Source organism: Lepidochelys kempii, chromosome 1 (genome assembly GCF_965140285.1).
Source record: "Lepidochelys kempii isolate rLepKem1 chromosome 1, rLepKem1.hap1, whole genome shotgun sequence".
Lineage (NCBI taxonomy): Eukaryota > Metazoa > Chordata > Testudines > Cheloniidae > Lepidochelys > Lepidochelys kempii.
Genome location: NC_136380.1, coordinates 345,532,915 through 345,551,116, shown reverse-complemented (window position 1 = coordinate 345,551,116; position 18,202 = coordinate 345,532,915). Strand labels below are relative to the sequence as shown.

Here is an 18,202-nt window from a genome sequence, read left to right as displayed (position 1 = left end):
TATAACATAACTGCAATTTATGACATGAATATCGCCTCCACATAAAGTCTGAGTGTACACAAGTGTAAATACATACACACAACAATAAGGATTCCATTTATGGATTATCCAATCATGTAAAAATTATGACTCCCTCAATGATGGCAACAGCCTCCTGATTTATGTTCCAGTCATCCTCCTCCTTCCAGTTCTTCCTTAAAACCAGTTTTTTATGTAGCCTTCCTACTATACAAAGAACTAGCACTGGTTCAGAATTTTTTGACTAAAAGCTTTTTCATCAGAAAATGCAGATTTGTTGAAACTGAAACTTTTTGGGGGAAAGAGTCAGTTTCTACTAATTTTTTAACATGGAAAAAATTGAGGAAGTTGCTAAATTGTTAATAAATTTTGTTTCAACATTTTCTAAATAAAAATTTCCAGTTTTACAACTTGAAAGAGGCTTTTGTTTAGAAATTTAAACTACCGTAAAGTCAAAACTGAAATGAGACATTTTGACCCGAACTAAACTTTTTTGGATTTTTGGTTTGTGACCGTTTTTGAAATTTTGACTTGTCATCCCAAGTCGGGATGGAAACATTTTTCTATATAGAATATTTTCTCTGGATAAGAAACTTTCCATTCTAGCTCTGCAGTGAACTGCTCACCAATAATGCTTCTGCTTCATCTTGTACTTTAACAGTTATCCCACCTTTTGTTTGTCAGGATTATACTGTAAGATGTTCAGTGCAGGGACCTGGGTTCTTTATACGTTCTGTAGAGTGCCAGGAATGTTTTCACCACTATAAATATTCGTTAGGTCATAACGTTTTCACTTTCTCCTCTCTTTTCAGAGTGCACAGTTCTACAAAGTAACCACAGAGCAATACCAACAAGCTGTCAAAGAAGTGGAAGCTAGGTTCAAGTAAGGCTCCCCCTCCCTCCCCCCCGATACTTTTGAGTATGTGAATATGATGAAGTTGTGTTCATATTAAAATAGGCAAAAATTTCTCCACCTGACCTAGCAGCCTGTGCTTGGAAGGTGGCAAATGAAATATATTTTTGCAGGACTGGTTATTGAAATGAAAGAATTTTGGTGAAATCTGGTAACCAGCCCATATTGTATTTACCTTGATTGCATAGAAATTGACAGCACAGTTAGTAGTATATTAATTTATTTACACCTGATTCTATTTAAGAATGCTTTGAAAAACTCTACTCCTTAAACATGCATCTTCGTTAATGTAATTCCAGAACTTGGGTGCCAACCTTGCATTTCAGTAGTAGTCATCCCATTCGTGTTTAGCATAAAAGGTATTTAAATCAGTGATTTAACTTTGCCTGTAATAGCGAAGGTCAGGTTGAATTATTATTAGACCTGAGGATGGTTAAATGAAGATGCAGTAATTGATGGACCAAAGAGACTCTGACCCTTAGCTTTGGACTTTCAGTTTCTGCCAATTCTTCCATTAAGCAGAAAGTGCCATTCATCATTTTTGTATGAGTATGAAAATAACCTTTTACAACCCTTTACTCTCACCATCTACCAATAGATACTGTAGACAAAAATTATGGAATTGTGGCCATATTTTGGGTGGAGGTGTGGAAGCCTATGTAGAGCTCTGATACCCTGCCCCCGACTACGTCTGGTTTATAGTAGCTTAATAAAATGATAAGTCTTTAACAACCTTACTATAAAATTACTACATGTTTCAGTGGTTGGATCTGTTTGCCATTTCATTGTGTATTCACTTACATATTATTTGAGAATCTCTTTTTAGTTTAGTGTTATGTTAATTTAGTGCTGGTTAAAGGTACCAGGTTTGCAGCCTTATGGACTGAACATTTCTGACCATCGAACAAGTATTGATTGAACTACACAATGACACTGTGCTTCAACCTTGATCTGGAGGGACTGCAAGTAGGAGTGAGAAGATGGTTTGGTTGCTATTGATCATTCAGTTGTTCCTTCCCTCCCTCTCTTTCCATCTATGGGGCTAATTAATTTTATCAACGTCGTTGAATTTGAAACATCTAATTAGCACCCTCCTTCCTTTCTTTAATTAAAAAAATATATATTTTTCTTAGTGTATGCGCAACATGGCACATGACCAGGATTCATTACCGAATTTGGTCCGCTGGCTGGATCATTAGCTTTTTTGGCCCAGGCCAGGTACTGATGGAGAGCGCAACATGAATGCTGATCCATGTTACTAGATATGAAATAAGGGAATAGTTGGTAGGTGGTAGTAGCTATTGTGACTTATGTCCAGTGACTTCGTTTGCAGAGTTGGGAGGCCTGCCGTGTTCCAGCCCCCAGCAATTTCCAAAATCAGTCAAGTACTGCCTGGCTCTTCCAGATGTTTACAGGCCTGGCCTAAACAGCAGGGTTCTAGGTGTAGTACCTAACATCACACAACATAAAATCATCTGGGAAGTTTAAAAACCAGTTGTGAAAAGCATTCCATTCAGTTCTCCTTTAACCAGAAAAATAGTTGTGCAAAGGGGATATGGGGAATGGGATTGTGAAATCCTCAGACTTGTTGAGACTTCCTCCTTCTGATTGTCAACAGAGACATGAATGACCATTGAAGGAAAATAATTTCAGGGAAGTTTGGCCTGCATGTGCAAGTAAGGAAGCATAACAGGTGAACTGATGTTATATCTAGGATCGAAAAAATTGGGTTTGTCTAGTCTGGAGAAGAGTAGACTGAGAGAGGACACGGTAACAGTTTTCAAGTACATAAAAGGTTGTTAAAAGGAGGAGGGAGAATTGTTCTTCTTAACCTCTGAGGATAGGACAAAAAGCAATGGGCTTAAATGGCAGCAAGGGAGGTTTAGGTTGGACATTAGGAAAAACTTCCTAACTGTCAGGGTGGTTAAGCACTGGAATAAATTGCCTAGGGAGGTTGTGGAATCTCAGTCATTGGAGATTTTTAAGAGCAGGTTAGACAAACACCTGTCAGGAATGGTCTAGATCAGGGGTTTCAAACTCAAATGACCACAAGGGCATAATGAGGACTAGTACATTTGCCCAAGGGCTATACCACTGACCACCCCCAACCTGCGCTGCCCTGGCTCTGCCCCCACTCCACCCGTTCTGTGAGGCCCTGCCTCTTCCCACCCCTTCCCTGCCCCATTCCAACCCCTTCCCTGAAATTCCCACCCCAACTCTGCCCCCTCCTTGCCCCCAGGGGGTGCAGGGGGCTCAGGGCAGGGGGTTGGGGTGCAGGAGGGGGCCGGGGTGCATCAGGGGGCTCGGGGCAGGAGATTGGGGTGCAGAGGGGTGTGGCAGGGGGCTCAGGGCAGGGGTGTGGCAGGGGGTTGCGGTACAGGAGGGGTGCGGCAAGGGGCTCAGGGCAGGGGGTTAGGGTGCAGGAGGGGTGCGGCAGGGGACTCAGGGCAGGGGGTTGCAGTGCAGGAGAGGTTCAGGGGGCGGGTCCGACCCGGCGCACACTGGGGGCAGGGCAGGCTCCCTGTCTGCCTGCCCTTCCCGCGTGCCACTCCGAGAAGTGAGCGGGGGGGAGGGAACAGGGGTCTGTGTGTTGTGCTGGCCGCTCCTCTAGGTACCTCCCCTGAGGCTCCCATTGGCCAGGAATGGGGGAACACACAGACCCCTGTGCCCTCCCCCCCGGCAGGTTCCGGCCACTTCCCAGAGCTGTGCGGGGGAAGGGCAGGCAGCCAGGGAGGGAGCCTGCCCTGCCCCCAGTGCGTGCCAGGCCGGAGCCACTCTAGGTAAATGCTGGGGGGGCCGCGGGAAGCTGGCGGGCCGCAGAAAATAACCCCACGGGCCGCATTCGGCCCACGGGCTACGTGTTTGAGACCCCTGGTCTAGATAATACTTAGTCCTGCAATTGGTGCAGGGGACTGGACTAGATGACCTCTTGAGGTCCCTTCCAGTCCCATGATTCGTGGATTAGATCCTTAGGGTATGTCTACAATGCAGTTAAAAAACTGCAGCTGACCTGTGTCAGCTGACTCAGGCTAAGGGGCTGTTTAATTATGGTGTAGACATTCAGGCCTGGGCTGGAGCACAGACTCGAGGACCCTGTGAGGTGGGAGGGTCCCAGAGTTTGGATTGAAGCCCAAGCCTGAAAGTCTACACCACAATTAAACAGCCCTTTAGCCTGAGCTCTGTGAGCCCTTGTCAGCTGGTGTGGGCCAATCGTGGGTGTCTAACTGCAGTGCAGATATACCCTCAGACTATATCTTTCATTGTTGTTTGCAGTGTTGTTGTAGCCATGTTGGTCCCAGGATATGAGGGAGACAAGATGGGTGAAGTAATTTTGACCAGTCAAAGATATTATCTCACCTTCCTTGTCTCCCGTAAACACTTTTGAAGCCAGTTGTTTCCTGTTTACGGTCATCCATAGATGACCAAGTCCCCAAGTGCACCTTGGCAAACTCATCCGTCTTGTCAGCAGTTTCTGATAGTTGTACTCAAATACACTTTGTCAACAGTCTCTAAAAATAGACCTGGGTGAGAAATGGCTTTCTTGTCATTGAACATTAAAACGTTCCCTGTTACCCACTGGGATGATACCAAGACCTCTTGAAAATTTTAGCAAAAAAACTAGAAAGATTGATTCACCCCAGAATAGCCAATAGGCTGATGGCTATGGCACTTTATGTGGAGGACACCAGGGATGTGAAGGACACAAGGTCTGGGGTGAGGGGGCAGGGTGACTCTATCTCTTGACAAAATTATATCCCTAATTTTAAGCATGAGAGTAGTCTCCTTGAAATCCATGCTAATAATAAATACAGAGGGCCAAATACAAGGGTGTTTTTTAAAAAGGGGAGGTTTGTAGCCCAATCCTGTTTTATCCAACGCTATGGCTACACTGCAGAGCTTACAGTGGTGCAGCTACGCTGCTAATGCAGACACTCTAAGCCAACAGGAGATTTTAGGAGAGAGGACCGAAGCCTGACCCCACTTGAACCCCACCCCCTGGGTTGGGAGGGCGAAGCCTGAGCCTTACCGCCCTGGGTGGGGTGAACCAAAGCTGAAGCCAAAGGGCTTCAGTCCAGGGCAGGGGGCCTGTAACCTGAGCCCCGATGCCCAGGGCTGAAGCCCCGGGTGGTGGGGCCCAGGCTTTGGCTTTGGCCCCAGCAAGTCTAAGCCAGCCCTGGTGACCCCATTAAAATGACTTAGGGGTCCCGACCCACAGTTTGAGAACCACTGACTTATACCAACCTACGCTGTAGTGTGTATGTAAGCTAAGATGCCAGCGTTTGTTGGGGTAGCCTGATTAGTGGTTCCAGATATGGTTCATTGCTATATAGAGGCAGAAAAGACTAGAAGAAAAGGTATTTGGAAGTACATTTATAAGTTCAGATATGTTTCATAATTAGCAAAAATAGTGAGGGACACTTGGGATGCAAATGGATTTTATTACCCCATATTTCACATTTTCGTTCATGTAAAAGTCTCTTTTTAAAACTGTAAATTTCCATGCTCTTGTGGGGTTAAACTAAATGAATGCTATTTTAACACTGTCTTTGGTGTGGGGTTTGATACATAAATTATGAATGATTTAGTGAAACCTAAAGATGATGCTCTTTTGGTATCACCAGCCGCTTCTTGTGTCAGTGTAATTGAATGTGAGAATGGAGGACAGGGTTTCAAGCAATAATGTTTAAAGAGCTTGTTTAATTGGCTGTAAAAGAAGAATTAAATAAGGTTGAACTGCTAAATTTATAATTCTGTTAAATGTGTAAACCAATGTGCTGCATGTTAGTACGATTTCAAGTTGAAAGTGTGAGATTAATAGCACTAATTGTGGTATTGTTACAAAGCTGCTCCACTAATCATTTTAAACATCTCGAATTTTGGGAAGTTTCATCCAGATAGCTTAGAATTCTGTTTCAACTTTTAAATTAAAATTTATTTCAAGAGTTTGAAATAACTATCTACCTATCTTTCTTGCATTTTCCTTACCTTCCTCCCTTCAGTCCTTGAAATTATGTCATTTGTGGCTTCAGTGGGCTTTATGCACAATTCTTTCATTAAAGGGAGAAGACTAAATACCCTATATAGACTTGTATCAGAGAACTCATATATCCTCTGTATTTTGTCTGCACTATTTATTGATGCCTGCTTATTATCTACTTCAGTGCTGCATGAATTAGTGTGATATTCCAAATGTGCATGATAAATGTTTTATCTCTTTAAGGCCCTGATTCACATTGATCAAATTCTAAATCATCAAATGGTTTATCTCTCTAAGACACTAATTCACATTGATCAAATTCTAAATGATCAGGTTCAGTCAGTTCCTGCAGTACACAAATTATATTAAAACAACATTACTAGAGCATGCTGCCTTTTCTAATGTAGGAGTTATGTTACCAGCAGTTACATTATAACCAGAATTATTATATTATGAAGATGTCTCCCTCATAATTAGAAGTATACACAAGAAGAAAAGAATGCAATATTACAGGATGAGCAGGGCTTTGGGTGAGGATTTGGGCTTTTACTGACTAATTACATTTTGCATCTGTATGGGTTTTTCCTTTAATTTGGAGGGCTGGTAGCAGGAAATTTGGCAGCTGTAGTGGTGACATTTTATTCCCCCATGGTCTTCAGAGCCAAGTAACATCTTGATTATTCAGTTAGGGATAAAATAATTGTAGAGGCCAAATTCTACCTAAAATAAATGTTATTACCTTCACCTCTGTGGGTTTTTTACTTCATTTGGTGGATTTCAGCTTTAACAGCTGTGCATTAGTGCATTTTTACAAACTGTATCATTGCCCCTCACCAGTTCCATTTTGACCCATGCCACAAAACTACCTTGCTAGTACTGCTGCTGTTTTGGAGAGAACTTTTCCATAGTCGTTGGGGGACTTTGCCAGGAAATGCAAGCTGTGAGGTAGTGATGAAATCCAGGTGGCCTCTGGGAATTAGGTCACGCTGTTGTGGACTGTCCAGGTGGTGTTGCTGCAGAGCAAAACAAAGGTAAGCCTCTTTCCAGGAACGAAGAATGTCACTTCAGTGCTCCAAAACTCCCAATGCCTTTGAGGGAGCCAAATTCTGGGCCTCCTGCTTTGTAACACTGTTTTTCTGTCTCTGTTTATAGAGTGCCAAACACTCCGACATCTAGACACCAGTATAAAATGAAGGTACACAGATAGTTTTTAGCCATAGGTATGTGTACATTGCACAGTTTTTTTCAGTGGCATATAGAGAGCATAACCTCATAGCCCCCAGCACAGATCTAAATAGCAGTGTCTCAGACAAGTAGAGTAAAGGCATACCTGAAGGGGGTGGGTATGTCCGAGAGTCCATTCCCTACACTTTCTCTCTATTTGCCTAAGCAGTGCCTCCCTGTCTATGCTGCTATTTTTTACAGTGTCCCTCTGCCTCCCTGCTTCTGGAGCCTTTTCCTGTCTCATTAAAAGACTCCCCAAGCGGGGAATGGCGCTTGCAGGGGGGAGGTGACAAGGAAAGGCTTGGGCAGCTCCCCACTGTGGAGCCTCTCTTCATCTCAGGGAACGACTTCCACAATGGGGAAAGGCTCGGGCAGCTCTCCATTGCTGGAGCCCTTCCCCGCAGCAGGGAAATACTCCGGCAGCTGGGGGTGCAGCAGGGAAAGGCTCCACCAACTCTCTGCTGCTAAACCCTTCCCCTGCTTCAGGGAAAGATTCCAGCAGGGGAAAAGAGTGTGTTGCTTTCACTGCAGCATGTAGCTATACATACACTATATGCTGCCCCCAGTGGTGTGTAGGGTAGATGTGGCCATAGAGGCCTCTATGTACCACTCAGTTTGGCCTACTGATGGATGTTACTGGTGGATTTTGTTTGTTTTTCTCCGCTCACTGTGAGGTTGCCTGTATGTTGTTGAGCCCTACAGTTGTGGGGATTGCCTCTGTGAAGAGTTGGCTCTTGTGATTGATCTAACTTTATGCTAGAGGGAATGCACAATGTTTTTAGTAAGACCTCTCAGCTTATTCTGATCTCTTTTCACAGTGAGTTTACTGTAGTGGCTAGTTTAGAACCTTCCTCTAAATATTCTTTCTATGTGGGACCTGATAGTTTCACCTGATCCTAGATAACTTCCACAGCTCTGATGGGAGACATGATATATATATATGATAGCCAGGCATCTGCCTGTTCAGGGCCTTGAAGCTTAGAACTTTGGATCCAGAATTGGATGGGAGAACCAGAGGGCGTGGCAGAGGATAATAATGAGGTATTCCTCCAACTGGCAACTAGTGTGCTGTGAAATTTAATTTATTCATGTTTGTAAAACACTTTCAGGTCCCTGTCTGGAAAGTGAATTTAGGAGCACAGATTGCTTTTGATCATTTATGGTCAATTGTACATACGTCAGGAAGGAGATACGCTCAATTTATTGAATCATCTTTACTTAACTTGTTGACCTAAAGAAAGTACTACAGTAAAAGTTTAGGAAGAGGTTATTGTCAACTTGTCCTTTGTCTAAATGAACAAGGAAAAAAACAGACCTTGAAATATTATTGCCCGATCCTAAAGCAATGGTGTTAACTTTCTGTACTTTAAAAGTGCAGTGCAGAGAGAAAGGATGGTCTTGTGGTTGAAGCACTGGACAGGTCTGAGGAGATCTGGGTTTAGTTCCCTGCTCTATCACCAGTGTAATCTTGGGTGAGTCACTTAATCATCCTGTACCTCAGCGTCCCCATCTGAAAAATGGGTTTTACAAGGGTTTTATGAAAATGAATTCAGTAGTCTTCTTGTTGAACTTATAGACTCCATAGATGGGGAGCTCATCGCAATACCTAGATAGCTTGCGCTGTTGCCTGTGTTTAGACACATTTTATGGATAAATAGCTTCAATCTTCCATGCTTTCACCTTTCATGAGCATTAATTCACTTTTAAAATAATATGTAGTATTTACTGAATACCAGCAAAAATACGACATAGTGTCTTTGAATAACTGAAAACTGAAACATATTTGGAAACAGTGGGCCAGATTCTGCAGCCCTTCACTGAGCTGAACTCCCACTGACTTCTTTAGAAGCCCTGCTTGGCAGAGGTCATTGGAATCTAAAAAAAAAAATTGAGGTAACTAGCTTCTTCCTCTTATAAAGGTAGCACGGAACTTATTAGTGCTGTATTAGCACTCAGTCATTTTATTTTTACTTGCCCCTGGTAAAATATTAGACAATACTATTCTTAAAACCCCACATGTGTAAGTGCTGTGCTAATATTAAGTAATCCTCACAGTATGTCTAAGGGTAAATTGTAGCATGCACATTTTACATTATTTTTACATGACATTTAATTTTCCAACACTGAGGCACAGAGGTTGGACTCACTCCAGGTTATTCAATAAGTTAGTGGCAAAGTTTACTCCTGAGGGAATTCGGCATCACTGCGCAAGTGGAGAATTAATGTCCCCCACAGATTTTATTCTTTCTCTGCAGAAAAACTGATTCATGCACCCCTCCCAAGCAGTGGTCGGGGGTGGAGGGAGGAACACGTCTGTTTCGGGCTCGGGAGCAGCCGGGGGAGATGTAAATCACTGCATCGGGAGGCAGGGCTGGGGACACCACAGCCGGTGGTTCCTACCCTGTGCTGGGCTCCAGCTGCTAGTCCCAGCTGAGCTGGGTGGGGACAGCACTTCCTCTTTCCCTGTATGGGCTGCTCCCAGGGCGAGGTCAGACCCATCCCCTGGAACCTCCTTCAGCTGCAGGAAGGTCCGCACCCCCACCACCCCCCACTTCCTACCTCTACTGCTCCCCAGCCATGGCGGGAGAGGTCACTGTATGAGGAGCTGTCCCCCAATCTGCCCAACCCCCGTGCATCCAGACCCCACACACACCCAGATCCCCCTCCCCTCCCGCTGAGCCTCACCCCTGGCATTTGGACACCCATCTCCGCACAGACCAACCCCGCCGAGCCTCCTGCACCTGGACCCCCACTGCACTGAGTCCCAACCAGCTGCACCCAGACCCCCACCTGACTAAGCCCCACTTCTCCAGTACCCAAACCCCTGCTGCTGAGCACCCTGCACCTAGACTCCCCTGCCGAGCCCCCTCTCCCCCACACCACCCCTGCTGAGTCTACCACCTTCACCTGGACAACCCCGCAGAACTCCCCAATGAGCCCCCATGCATCCAGATTGCCCCCTGCCCCCAGACACCCTACTGAGCCACCAGCACCCAGATTGCCCCACACAGAACCCTCTCACCCCACACCTGGATCTCCCTACAATAAGCCCCTGCACACTTGTATCCTGCTGGGTTGAGCCTGCCTGCCCTACACCTGGATCACGGGGGCAGGGCTGGGCGTGTATGCATGCAAGACTCTGTCCCTCGCTGTGGAGCCATATGGATGTGCTAATATGCCTACTAAGGAATCTATTTGTCAAAAAACAGTTCCTGAATCTTTTTTTGTTGTCTGTATTATTACAGACATACTTGCTGACAAGTATTTTGTAATAAATTACCAAAATATTTGAAAATGGTCTGATTATATTATGTTACTTTGACAAATAAAATATGCACAATTTTTAATGTTTTGGTGCAGAATTCCCTCAGGACTAAAAGTTGCAATTAAATTCTGGATTTCAGTGTTCTGAAAATAATTCCATACTGAAATGTTCAAACCCAGTGGGAACCTTAGGGGGGAACATGGCACGATTTATAGCACAACCTACACATCATGAATGAGGGACTCTTGTTGTTTGGATAACAAGTTATGCTAGAGGGAATGCACAGTGTTGTTGTTGTTTGCCTTACTGTAGTGCTTAAGAGCCCTAGTCATGCACTGGATCCCAGTTTGCCAGGCACTGTACAAACACAGAACAAAAAGACAGTCACTGCTGCAAAGAGCTTGCAATTTAAGTAAAAGCCAAGAGACAGCAGATGGATGCTGACAGATGGCAGGTCTGCAACAGGGCTGGCCTGACCATATAGGCAAACTAGGCGGTCACCAGGGGCGCCAGGCTTTAAGGGGTGCCAAATTAGACGGAAGGTAATTTTTTTTATACAGAATAATTGTGTTAGTATTAATGAAAAGTAAAAAAAAAAAATAATAATCTATTTTTATGTTTACATTGTTCATTTCCAATGCCAAGTAAATAATTTAAAAGTTCATTCTAGACGTCTCATTTTTCTCTACATTGAATGTGCAGGGGGGAGGCGGTGGGGATGCCAAAGTCATAGTTCGCGTACGGCATCAAAACCCTCCAGCAGGCCCTGGTAAACAACGAAACAATGATACAATATTGGTCAGCATGGTAGACCTGAGTTTAAGTGGTATTATGTAGTCTGTGTATGATGTCTATAGGGACACAATTTGAACAGAGTTTCAACATGTCTGAGTCCGAAACATTATTTGTTGCCTCTGCTTTGCAGAAGCTCCACTCAACATATTAAACCTATGAAACAATGATCACTTCATCTATGACAATTTTAGTTTCTTCTACAGCGGTATAGACATTCAAGTTTCTTGCTCTGATCAATACAATCCATTAGGAATGTAGAATACCCAACAAAGCTGTATGAAATATTAATTAAGTACATTTTAGGTAGAAGTAGATTCATTCTGAATGAAGTGGAAGCGGAGGATTTTAGAAAAGAATCTGTGATTTCTTCATGTGCTGTAATTTAAGCACAGAATCATGTTAGTTTGCATGTAAATGTTAAGTATTTTGTTGAGATGCTCAACAAATATAACTTGAGTGTTGAGAACTATGTCTGTAGACCAACAAATAAGGTTTCAGTGGGTTTATGGTAGGTCTACTCACCTATTTATTCATTTTTTAAAGCAGTACTATAATAAACCTGTTCATTAAGAGAACTAAGCCATGTCTTGTATGTCTTTTTCTCCTTCCCCTTGTATAAACCTTAGGTAAATTAAAGATGCTCCCCTCAAGTAATCACCAGTTTTTCACTTAGCTTGGCATTTGCATGTGAGATTTTAAAAAAGCTTTTCTTTAAGACTTGAACAAGTCAGTAGTTAGAAACTTCTTTTTGTTGACATTAACTTAATGATTTCATTAAAATAGGAAAAATACAGATTTTTCTGGAAGGTAATTTGATGGAATAACCCTTCAAAATGAGCATAGGAAGAAGACATCTATTTAGATAATGTACTAGTGCAGCTTGAATCTTTTCCCATCATCACACGTTAACGTGGATGGACACACACTTGTGTTAAAATGCCTCCAGCCTCCGATATCTCCTCACATGGACATGTTAAGTAATTTTATAGACTTCCTTATGAAATCAAGTGAGTGAAACACTTCCTTCACGCTTCAGTAGCCAACAGTTAAATTGGCATGGTACTTATTTTTGTGTAATGGTAATCAACCAAGTCCCCTGAAAATTGATAGATGTGCTCATTAAGGGCTGCTCTTGCTGCTGGCTGCAGTTTCTTGAGTGACCCACAACCAGTATGAACTGCTGGTTCTTAGTGTAGCTGGCAAATAAACTCGGCAGTGATGCATCTGGCTTCACAATCCCTTTCAAGACTAAAGCCTCTTGTTTAAATGTGTTAAACATGCTTTGTTGGGAATTAACATAAACACAAGTTAACTCTTTCCCAATTACAGTATTAAAACAAAGGGAGGCTAAAAAATGCAGTCTTTTTTGATGCATTTGTTCTGTTTCTTTAATCTTGTGTTGCTAAGATTTACAAATTCTTTTTTTATTGCATCTGAGCCATCTGTAGATTGAAAATCTACAAATCTCACTGCCCCCGCATTTGAGCACGTACCAGCAAACCTGTTTGCATGAGAGGGAACACATTTTGCACAGTTGATGGTATGTTTTTTTAAAGTAGCATACACCTGTTTCTGGTTACAGGGTGAAGAATGAATTGCCAATTACCTCAACATGTTAGAACATGACACTTCATATTGTAGGAGTTTGTGCTATCTGTTTACCCATGGCCTCCAACTATGAAACCATCCGTTCTGAAAAGGGGTTGGAAAGAAATCAGTCCTTGATCAATTGCTAATATTATTTGTGCATGTGCAAGCTGCAGGAAGGGAGGTCAGTCCACTAACCTTTGTTTTCCCAGCAGAGCTCTTGAACGAGATGAAGTGATCAAAGCAGGATGCCAGTACATCATCACAATCTCATTACTTTGCAAGCTGCATGCACAGATGCTGCTGTTGCTGCATCAGGCGTCACTGATTTACATTCATAACACCTCCATTATAGCTCATTTGCTGCTAGTCGTAATTAACCAGTTCTTTTCTTTTTTTGCAGTAGTGTTGATCTAATACTTGAGCTGCAAAATAAGTGAAGAAAATAGACTGCAGTCACTCTGTATAGAATCCAGCTAAGTGCAATCACCGTTGTCAAACAGAAGTGTGCATTAAACAGTTTGGAAACGGCTAACACCAAATACTCACTTTATTGCAAAGTGCTGTTATATTCAGAAAATGGATTTTGTAAAAAATAGTATTGTGAGGATCCATGTAGTATTTAGGTTCCCTCACTGGCTTCTAGTTCAAATTGAACTAGGTCATAAGTCAAAAGTTGTTTAGATTTTCTTGTTTTGGTAGGGGGGATTTTGTTTGGGGTTTGGGTTGTTTTTTTTTTTTTTTTTAATTACCAGCATTACAAGTTCCATATGTGACCTGCAAATCAAGCTGAGTTCTTTCTGCCTGTTCCATCATCACCAGTCATAAAGATTCACTAGGTAGAATTTAGCATCTGGTAGTTATGTTGATGATGCATGAAGCAAAATAGAATCTAGCTCAAAATAGAATCTCCCTTAACTGTGTGAGTTCTGTAGGATTAATTGGAGTGAGGAATTGTTTTTTCACTGTAGGAACCTGATGTGATTCGAAGTTACCCAGGGGGAGTGGAACGTGTCATTTTAAGCAGCTACTTTTCTGAGCACAGGTTCATTTTTAAGTGCAGTGCACCTTTGTGTGTCCATATGGAAACACAATGGACTCTGGAATTCAAAGTGCCATAGGAAACCCACTGATGGACCTTAGTTAATAACCGAGTGCTGAATACTCTTTGGCAATCTAGCCCTAGATTCTTCAGCAAGACACTCTGGGGCAGCAGACTGAAAATTCTGTGGCAGCTTCATTTAAATTAGGAAAATGTATAATACAACCAGAACAATAGTCCTGGTGTTATTAATTTTGAAACTAAATTCAAGTTAGTTTATGTTGTCCCCACATTTTCATTTTTAAGTATGTTGCAGATGTTTGTACTGACAATACAACTGCCTTGTAGGTAGCTGGAGGGTGGGGGTGATGCTGGAGGGATTAGCAACTGGCCTGGAAACTGTTGGGACTTTTAGCACCTGTGGAGGTGTGGGGAAGTAGTTTGGGATCGTCATCTTTAGATTTCAGTATTAACAACCCATTGAAATGAACAGGAAAATTCACGTCTGAGCTGTTATTTCATTCTGTCTGCAGACTCAGGAAGACAGCACTGTCAGTGAACACTCAGTTCACTTGTTCATTGGTTAAATGCAACAAAATTCTTCAATGAGCAGTTGGGAAGAGGTGAATAATGGAGCTGTAGAATCACTGGCGATAATATTTGCAAACCTATGCATAACAGTAGAGGTGCTGGAAGACTGGAGGAGGGCTAACATAGTGCCCATTTTTAAAAAGGGGGGAAAGGAGGGGCTGGGGAACTATAGACCAGTCAGCCTGACCTTGATCCCTGGGAAGCTACCAGAGAAAAATTTAAAAATTATAAAAAAGTTCAGTTTGCGAATATTCTAGAGGACAGGGTATAGCTGGTTTGGTGGATGGGGGAATGAAGTGGACATTATATACCTGGACTTTAGCAAGGCTTTTGACACAGTCCCACATGACATTCTGATAAGTAAACTGGAGAAATGCAGGCTCAGCAGAACTACCATTAAGTGGATACATAATTAAACAACTGAAAACAAAGAGTAGCTATTAATGGAATGATGTCAGATTGGAAGGGGGTGTCACGGTTCCTCCCCCACTCTGAACTCTAGGGTACAGATGTGGGGACCTGCATGAAAAACCTCCTAAGCTTATCTTTACCAGCTTAGGTCAAAACTTCCCCAAGGTACAAAATATTACACCTTGGACTGGCCGCTACCACCACCAAACTAATACTGGTTACTGGGGAAGAGCTGTTTGGACGCGTCCTTCCCCCCAAAATACTTCCCAAAACCTTGCACCCCACTTCCTGGACAAGGTTTGGTAAAAAGCCTCACCAATTTGCCTAGGTGACTACAGACCCAGACCCTTGGATCTTAAGAACAATGAACAATCCTCCCAACACTTGCACCCCCCCTTTCCTGGGAAATGTTGGATAAAAAGCCTCACCAATTTGCATAGGTGACCACAGACCCAAACCCTTGGATCTGAGAACAATGAAAAAGCATTCAGTGTTTTACAAGAAGACTTTTAATAAAAAATAGAAGTAAATAGAAATAAAGAAATCCCCCCTGTAAAATCAGGATGGTAGATATCTTACAGGGTAATTAGATTCAAAAACATAGAGAACCCCTCTAGGCAAAACCTTAAGTTACAAAAAAGATACACAGACAGAAATAGTTATTCTATTCAGCACAATTCTTTTCTCAGCCATTTAAAGAAATCATAATCTAACACATACCTAGCTAGATTACTTACTAAAAGTTCTAAGACTCCATTCCTGTTCTGTCCCTGGCCAAGACGACTACAGACAGACACAGACCCTTTGTTTCTCTCCCTCCCCCCAGCTTTTGAAAGTATCTTGTCTCCTCATTGGTCATTTTGGTCAGGTGCCAGCGAGGTTACCTTTAGCTTCTTAACCCTTTACAGGTGAGAGGAGCTTTCCCCTGGCCAGGAGGGATTTCAAAGGGGTTTACCCTTCCCTTTATATTTATGACAGGGGGTGTTAAGTGGAGTTCCACAGGGATCTGTTTTGGGTCCAGTGGTATATTTAACATCTTTATTAATGACCTGGATGTAGGAATAGAGAGCACACTGATCAGATTTGCAAGATAGCGTAAAAAATTAGAAGGGATCATCTGAGCTATAGACTACAAAATGAAATTCAACAAAGACAAATTTAAGGTGCTATACTTAGGGAGGAAAAACCAAACGCACAAATACAGAATGGGGGCTAACTTGCTTGGCAGCAGCACTGCTCAGAAGGGTCTGGGAGTGGTGGTGGATGACAACCTTAACAACAGTTATCAGTGCTATGCTATTGCAAAAAAAGCAAATACAATTTCAGAGTAACAGCCGTGTTAGTCTGTATTTGCAAAAAGAAAAGTAGTACTTGTGGCACCTTAGAGACTAACCAATTTATTTGAGCATAAGCTTTCGTGAGCTACAGCTCACTTCATCGGATGCATACTGTGGAAACTGCAGAAGACATTATATACACAGAGACCATGAAACAATACCTCCTCCCAGCATACCATACACATGGTCTCTGTGTATATGTTTTCTGCAGTTTCCACAGTATGCATCTGATGAAGTGAGCTGTAGCTCACGAAAGCTTATGCTCAAATAAATTGGTTAGTCTCTAAGGTGTCACAAGTACTCCTTTTCTTTTTGCAAATACCATTTGAGGTTTCATTAATAGTGGCATTGCATGTAAATCATGGGAGGTGATAGTACTGCTCTACTTGGTGATGGTTAGGCCTCAGCTGGAGTACTATGTCCCGTTTTGGTCACCAATGTATAGAAAGGATGTAGAAAATCTGGAGAGGATCCAGAAGTGAGTGAGAAAGAGGCTTAAAGGGATGGAATGCAAGCCAGATGAGCAAAGGCTGAAGGAACCGGGTATGTTTAGTTTGGAAAATGAGAAGATTGGGGTCGGGGGAGAAACATGATTGCAGCCTTCAAATACTTTAAAGGCTGCCATAAAAAAGATGGAGAAAAGTTGTTCTCTTTTGCCACATAGGGCAGGACAAGAGGCAGTGGGTTCAAATTACAGCATAGCAGATTTAAATAATATATCAGGAAAAAATTTCCTAATTGTCAGAACCATAGGACAATGGAACAGACTGCCTATGGAGGTCATGGAAGCTCCTTCACAGGAGGTTTTTAAAAGGAGTCTGGATGGCCATCTGACTTGGATGGTTTAGACACAACAAATCTGCATCTTGGCAGGGGGTTAGACTAGATAACCATTGTGGTCCCTTCTAACCCTAGGGGTCTATGAAATATGTGAAGCCCTGATGATAATGCTTCGAATTTATATTGTACTCCTTCTGTTAAAGGTGCTTAACAAACAGTGCCCAGCACAAGGGAACACAGATGCACTAGGGGTTAAGTGACTTGCCTGAGACCACAGAGGGAGGGTCTGTATCAGACTTGCAACTAGAGTTCAGGAATTGGTGGGTCCCATTTCTTGTTCAGATCACTAGCTCACGTTCTCTCAAAAGTAAACCTAGTGTTGTGATTGTATTACATTTCAAGGGATGTTATCAGAATAGTCCCTGAACCTTACGTTCTGCTGCTGCTTGTCGCGGGTGCGTGTGAGTTATTCTAGCCATCTTTGTTCCTGCTTAGTATACAGAATACTAATGTTGTCAATTAACATTTGCTGCTTTTCATCCTTTCCTATTCATCAACTGAAGAGAGATTGAGAAAACTGGGATTGTTTACCTTAGAAAGGAGACAAATAAGAGGGGACATGATAAAAGTACATAAAATAATGAATGCTCTAGAGAAAGCAGATAGTGAACTTCTGTTCTCCCTCTCTATCCAGAGTTGTCATTATTACAAAATTTTGAAAGGGATATTAAATCTTGTGCTTCTAGGCTTAAGGCAATCTCTAACTCTTACAGATAAAATGAGACCTAACATGGGGGGAAAAGTACTCCTTATCTGCCTACTGCAGATTACTCCATATCTGCCTGTTGTTTTCTCTGAAGCATCTGGTACTGGTTGCTGTGGCTATTGAACTAGATGAAACTAGAGTTTGATCTGGTATGGCAGTTCCTATGTTCCTAACATGCAGTGTGATACAGATCATGCAGTAATGTATTGTTTCCCTGTCCCACACACCACTTCTTCTTTTGGTTATGTCTTCTCTGTTGGAACTGAATATTGCTGGTGTGCTATGCTGCCCACGCTGCTTTGAGCAGGGGAGCAGCATGACAGCACCGCTAATCTGATGTAAACTTAAACTTCCCTCTCTCTTTTTTTTTTTTAAACAAAGTCAGGCACACCATATTTATTCCCTTATGATTAGATCCAGAAACCTTGCTCAAAAACATGTAATAAATCCAAGGCAGTGTGTAACCAGTTATGAATGTTATCTCTCATAACATGT

General features: G+C 42.5%; 1 protein-coding gene across 2 annotated transcripts in view; it reads left to right on the top strand.

Annotated features, from left to right (window-relative positions):
- Nucleotides 1–18,202, top strand: part of CHCHD3 (coiled-coil-helix-coiled-coil-helix domain containing 3) — a 248,724-nt gene that overhangs the window by 193,292 nt on the left and 37,230 nt on the right. For both annotated transcript variants that reach the window (XM_073328860.2, XM_073328859.2), the window contains exon 6: nt 831–901. In XM_073328860.2, the coding sequence (XP_073184961.2) occupies nt 831–901 (71 nt within the window). The remainder of the gene's footprint in view (nt 1–830; nt 902–18,202) is intronic.